Raw genomic sequence first — 6,058 nt, 5'->3', positions numbered from 1 at the left:
CACTGAATAAACCTTTATAGAAAAATTGAACAGCCAGACATTATTGTGTTCATCTTCTATGAAGTATTTTGGAACTCATTTAATTTATGAGACTAAAGAGACTTCACACCAGAATAATTAGGAGATTTAATAGTCATAAAATGCAAAATAATATAATTCTGTAGTGCTTTCTGTTTCAAAATGTTTTATTTATGTTTTCTCATTTAATCATCACAACCTAGCAAAGTAGGGGCTGGAAAATAGAAGTGTCTTGTCCAAGATAACATCAGTTAGTAGCTGAGATAGGAACTGATCTCAGTCATCTATAAATTGAGAAAATTGAGCCAGGCAAATTGTAAAGTCCATTCAACTCTTAGATCTATGACACAAAATTCTCATTTTGTTCAACTGTAAATTAAAAATAGTAGGAAAACTTTATCTCCTCACAATATTGGTATATGAAATTAAATTAAAAATAATAATGAAGATGATTATAATCGCAAAGTATTACCTTAACCTTACCAGTTATAGATGTCAACAATTATCATATAGCACATAATAACTGCTTAATAATCTTATTTTAAATTAAATTGAATTTTCATTAGATATTTCAAGATTAGGGATGAATGATTTATAATCAATTGAAATAATATTGGTCTTCACCACCATCTCTATGACTTCTATGAAATCTTAGATGAATATCTTTCATCACCAACACAAAACCCCAGCATGAACTGGGATTTTCATTCAGTCATTAATTAAATTTGAAAGAATACTATAGAGACGTTCCCAAATGCACTCCCCAATTTGATCTGCATCATTGAAACATTTAAACAGTAGAAGAAAAAAATGTTTTCCCTTTTGGTGTAACTCTGATTAATTAGTCACATGTTTACCAAGAAGACTAAAGATGGAGCAGAGGCTTCCCCATTTAGTCCCAAATGCCACTAAATAAAAATGACACCTTCCACCTTAGTTCAATGAAGAACACAGTCTTTCTTTTGTCAGGTAAGTTTAAGGGATATTCAAAGATACTTTTGCAGGCGAGCAGAATTAGAGGGAAATTTCATCAACAGGCACACAAGTGTGAATTTTAGAAGCTTGTGAAAAATGTTTTCCATCTGAATTCTGGTAATTGTGACTGAGAGGAATTGATGCCAAAGTGAAGAGATTGTATTTGTATCTAACTATCAGAATTCAACCCCTCTGAATCATGAGTAAATATAAATTCTTTATTCATTTTTAATAAGATCTTATGAAAACATTTTATTCTTTGATTTAAGAAATAGTTTTATTAGGTTTACATATAGAACTCTGATGTTTCTTAAAAGATGTTGAGAAAGTATCTTATAATGTGTCTACCCTTCAAAAAAGCTTTGTAGCACACATTTTTTCTTATAAAATTTCAAAACAGTTGTTTTCACTCCCATCTCTCTCTCTTCAAAGAATTCACAACTTCAATTTCAGTCTTAAGCAAAATACACACATACACACATACACACACACACAAACACACAGAGACAAACAACACTACCTATAAGTCTGTTCATTTCTCTATATTTTCCTCTTTCTACCACTCCCAAATAATCTGTATCTTAACACAAACTGATCAAAATTTTAAGTGCATATCCTCAATGACAAACTCTTCCATTTTATTGATTACACTTTTTCTCATCTATTCCATTCATTTTCTTTGCTCGATCGGTACAGACTCACTCGTGTGAGCTCCCTTATATTACCACGAGTCAGAATATAGACAAATTAGGATTTGAACCACATACGATGAAGAATTAATTTAAAAAATATAGAGAGCCAGTCAAATATTGTTAGAGAAACTAAGCTATATGGCTTCTTCTATACATATTTTGAAAATAGAGGAAGTCAAGAATAAAGGATGACCATATTGATATTATATTTTTCGAAGATGTTAAAACGTTTATTGATTTGACGTGTACCATAGTATAAATAACTTTCAGGGTGGAAATTCCACTTACAACTTCAGATTAAATTCTGGTTTGCTATTCATGGACTTGTGGAGATGCTTGGGGCTTTTGAGGCAGTAAGTAACATGCATGCTCAGAATGATATAGTCAGATGATACCAAGGGAGGCTTTGGTTTCAGATTTATCACTGATTTCAATGCCACACCCATTAAGAAACCAAGAATTCTTGCCAAACACATACAGTTCCTCAGCAAGGTTTTCCTTCACTCTGGCAACTTTCTTTTTATCTTTTCTATTTTATCCTAATTAGTAGGTGACCCAGTTCATCTTGCAGTAGGCTGTCACATACACTCACTCCCCAATAAAACACAGGTGCTGTCTATTATCTCAATGGTCTAATGGTTCAAGCACATAAAAAAAGAAATATTTGTTAAATTGATTGAATAGTAATACATCAATAAAAGTATGCACAAAACTTAACATGATTCATTTCTTTTCAACCTTACAACAAAACTTTATTTAAGATTATATATTCATCACAATTTTTTCTATAATATTATAATTTTCATAATTGAATAGACTGTTTCAAAGGTGTCCTCAATTCATCATTTTTAAATAACCAATGTGTGTCAGAAGATCGTGACTAAAAGCACTTCTTTCTGCACTGTAAAATATGACCAGTCTATGGTATAGAAGACATCTTTATGAGAAATCTTTAGGAAAATGAACGGCTCTTAATTGAGACTTATTCAGCACTTGCACAAAGTTGAAAATGAATAATCTCTTTTAGCCAATGACAAGCTGCTTTGCAAAAGACTATATGTATATTTCTCCCTAAATTCTGTGCTCTTCTTATCTTCTTTTATTATTTTGGAGTCAACCATATCCTCCTCAGTTTGCCTAGAACTCTCCCTCATATTCCAATATTCCTTCAGTTGCAAAGCCGAGTTGATTAAGCCTTTGCTGTATCTTTCCTCTGCACTCATTTCTCTTCTCTGAAATGACCAAGTTCTCAGAAACATTTTCTTGCAACATTCAAATTTTCTGTTTGCTTCAAGTCACTGGGCAATCGAGTCTATCTAACTGACTGCCAAATTATTCCTCCTAAAGAGAATTACGAATCATGTCAACTTCCAATCACCCTCAATAACCTACAGTTGCTCCCTATTACATCAAAAGTCAAATATAAAATTATTTTATTGACTTGAAAAGTTCTTTAGAACCTCACGTATGTCTATATGTCAAGTACTTTCATGCTTCTATTTACTTGCTCAAAGGCACTAGGTGGCACAGTTGGTCACATACCAGATTTTGAGGGAGGAAGACAGAAATTTAAATGTAACTTCATACATTTATATCCTAGGGTAATATATATAAATATATATATATATATATATATATATATATATATATATCTCCTAGCATGATGAGGATGAAATAAACATTTTGAAAAACTTAAAATATTATTTAAATGTTTTTTTTTGGTAAGTCTATCATCCATTATCACTGAACTCTTGCTCTTCCTCAAACAAGATACTCCTTTGCTACACTGGGCTTTTATATTCATTTTGTGATTGAAATACTCTATCAATTCATTTTCCTTCCTCTTCCCAGTCTGCCATGAATTCTTAGCTAAAATCCAGCATTCTCCAAAAACTGTCCAAATGCTTCCTAATGCTTGTAATTTCTTTCTCTTAATTATCTTCAATTTAGTACACATACAGAGATACACACGCAATTTGATTATATATATATTTATATATATATATATATACATACATATGATACAACATATAGTATTACATAGTCAATATAAATAATGCAATATCTATTAACACATTCAAAGTAAAACATAAATTTACAGGAATTCAGACTCTAATAGGTTAGAAAATCATGAGGCTGTGTGTTTGTGTGTATGTTTGTGTGTTTGTATATGTGTGTGTGTGTGTGTGTGTGTGTGTGTGTGTGTGTGTGGAGTGTTTGTAGATTTGATCAAAGAAACTTGGCTAATGGCTAATAAGTGTCTGCAGAGGGCTGTCACTTCATATATCCTTGAATCCACATCCAGGACCTTATACAATAGGTATGATTTAAATTGGTTTTGTCTCTAAATTTTAGAGATTGGCACATCAGAACATCTAAATAAAATTGCTGATACTGAACTCTCCCAGTGTTCTAGATTAGGGATAAATGAACTTTGGATCTTTTATTTCTCAATGCATTATAATTGACATCATCATAATCACTATTATTATTGAAATCACATTTCACTTTTACTCCAGATTTACTCCCAAAAGATCTTATTTTAATATGTATTTATCATACTTTCTAACATTGTAAAAGGGGTAAGTCATCTAACCTTTATAAAGTTCAATTTCCCAGGAAAGTTTTTTTAAATTTCTCTTTTCAGTACCTAACTCATAAATGGTTATAAATTAAAGTTATTTTAAAAGTTTAACTTACTTCAACTAGAACAATTTGCAATATATTTTCTGTTCTTCCTCCATTTTTTGAGAATCCTTGTCTGGGGGGGCCGCTAGCTGGCATAATAGAGAGAACATGGGCCTTGGAGTCAAAAAGATGTGAGTTCAAATGCAGCCTCAGACACTTAATAATTGCCTAGCTGTGTGACCTTGGGCAAATCACTTAATCCCATTGCCTTAAATAAATAAAATTCTAAAAAAATAAAAAAGAGAATCATTCTTGAAGAAAGTTAAATTTGATGTTTATATTTGATATTAAGCAGTTAATGGTTTGCAATTGTCTTTTCTCATCTTGCAGATGAGAAGAACTCTGAAAGTCCTATGTCTATCAATTTTACAGAAGAGAAAAAAAATACCCCAAGTCTTCTATTTGTCTGGATTCTTTTTCAAAACAAGAAAGAGAACAAAGCAGGGATAATGGAGAGAAATTATTCCATCCCAACTGAGTTTATACTCTTGGGAATCACCAGTGTTCCTGAGCTGAAGTCAGCCCTCTTTCTTCTCTTCCTCATAATTTATTTGGTTAATTTTATATCAAATTTTGGGATGATCATCTTAATCAGGACAGATCCCCAGCTCCATTTGCCCATGTACTTCTTCCTTAGCCATATGTCTTTCTGTGATCTCTGTTACTCCTCAACCATTGGTCCCAAGATGCTGGTAGACATGTTTGCCAAAGACAAATCCATTTCCTTCACTGGTTGTGCTCTGCAGTTCTATTTCTTCTGCTCCTTTGGAGATTCGGAGTGTGTGCTATTAGCAGTAATGGCTTTTGATCGCTACATGGCTATAAGTAACCCTCTGCTTTATACCGTAAATATGTCAAGCCGTGTTTGTTATTTATTGATTGTGGGTGTCTACATAGCGGGGATGATGAATGCTCTGCTCCATACTACTTTAACCTTCACCTTGAGTTTCTGTGGAACTAATGAGATTAATCACTTCTTCTGTGATATTCCTCCTCTCTTATCAATCTCTTGTTCTGATACCCATGTCAACGAGTTAGTGCTCTTCACTGTTTTTGGCTTCATGGAAATAGCTACCATTTCAGGAGTTCTCATTTCTTACTGCTACATCATCTTGTCTGTGTTAAAGATCCGCTCAGCTGAGGGCAGATGGAAAGCTTTTTCTACCTGTATCTCCCACTTAACTGTTGTGGCTATCTTCCAAGGTACTGTTCTTTTTATGTACTTCAGGCCAAGTTCTGCCTATTCATTAGACCAAGATAAAATGGCATCTCTTTTTTATACTCTTGTCATACCCATGTTAAACCCCTTGATTTATAGTTTGAGAAACAAAGATGTGAAGGAGGCCCTGGGAAAACTGAGGAAAAAAATAAGTTTTTAACTTACAAGCTTTTAAATCACAGACTTTGAGATCATGGAGAAACTGGAATTCTGTATGTTCATTGAAAGCATCAAAAGGATACAGATACAGTGAAAGTTTTGTGCAACAGAGATATAATCAGAGTTTCCTACAGGGATAATAAACAAATAAATGAATGAATGAATCAATAAATGCATAAATAAATAAACAGAGAAACTCTAGAGTTTACCTATTCCAATCTTTTTCTGAACAAGAATTTTTTCTACAAAAATTTTGTGAATCGTCTGTGCATAAAAATATGCCTTAAAGAATGAATTTTTCCCAGGC

General features: G+C 32.7%; 1 protein-coding gene across 2 annotated transcripts; it reads left to right on the top strand.

The window, feature by feature from the left end:
- The first annotated feature begins 3,931 nt into the window (after positions 1-3,931).
- On the top strand, positions 3,932-5,752 carry LOC141516897 (olfactory receptor 5W2-like). Of its 2 annotated transcripts, XM_074227852.1 has the most exons (2): positions 3,932-3,942; positions 4,831-5,752. In XM_074227852.1, the coding sequence occupies exons 1-2, from the start codon at positions 3,932-3,934 to the stop codon at positions 5,750-5,752; spliced, it is 933 nt and encodes a 310-aa protein (XP_074083953.1). The 2 variants fall into 2 exon arrangements, with proteins under 2 accessions (XP_074083953.1, XP_074083954.1); XM_074227853.1 differs by lacking the exon at positions 3,932-3,942 and having other exon boundaries at positions 4,823-5,752.
- Positions 5,753-6,058: the final 306 nt, after the last annotated feature.

This window comes from Macrotis lagotis, chromosome 3 (assembly GCF_037893015.1).
Source record: "Macrotis lagotis isolate mMagLag1 chromosome 3, bilby.v1.9.chrom.fasta, whole genome shotgun sequence".
NCBI classification, from domain to species: Eukaryota; Metazoa; Chordata; class Mammalia; order Peramelemorphia; family Peramelidae; genus Macrotis; species Macrotis lagotis.
Note: the sequence above shows the minus strand (reverse complement) of the source record. Positions and strands in the feature narration are given on the sequence as shown.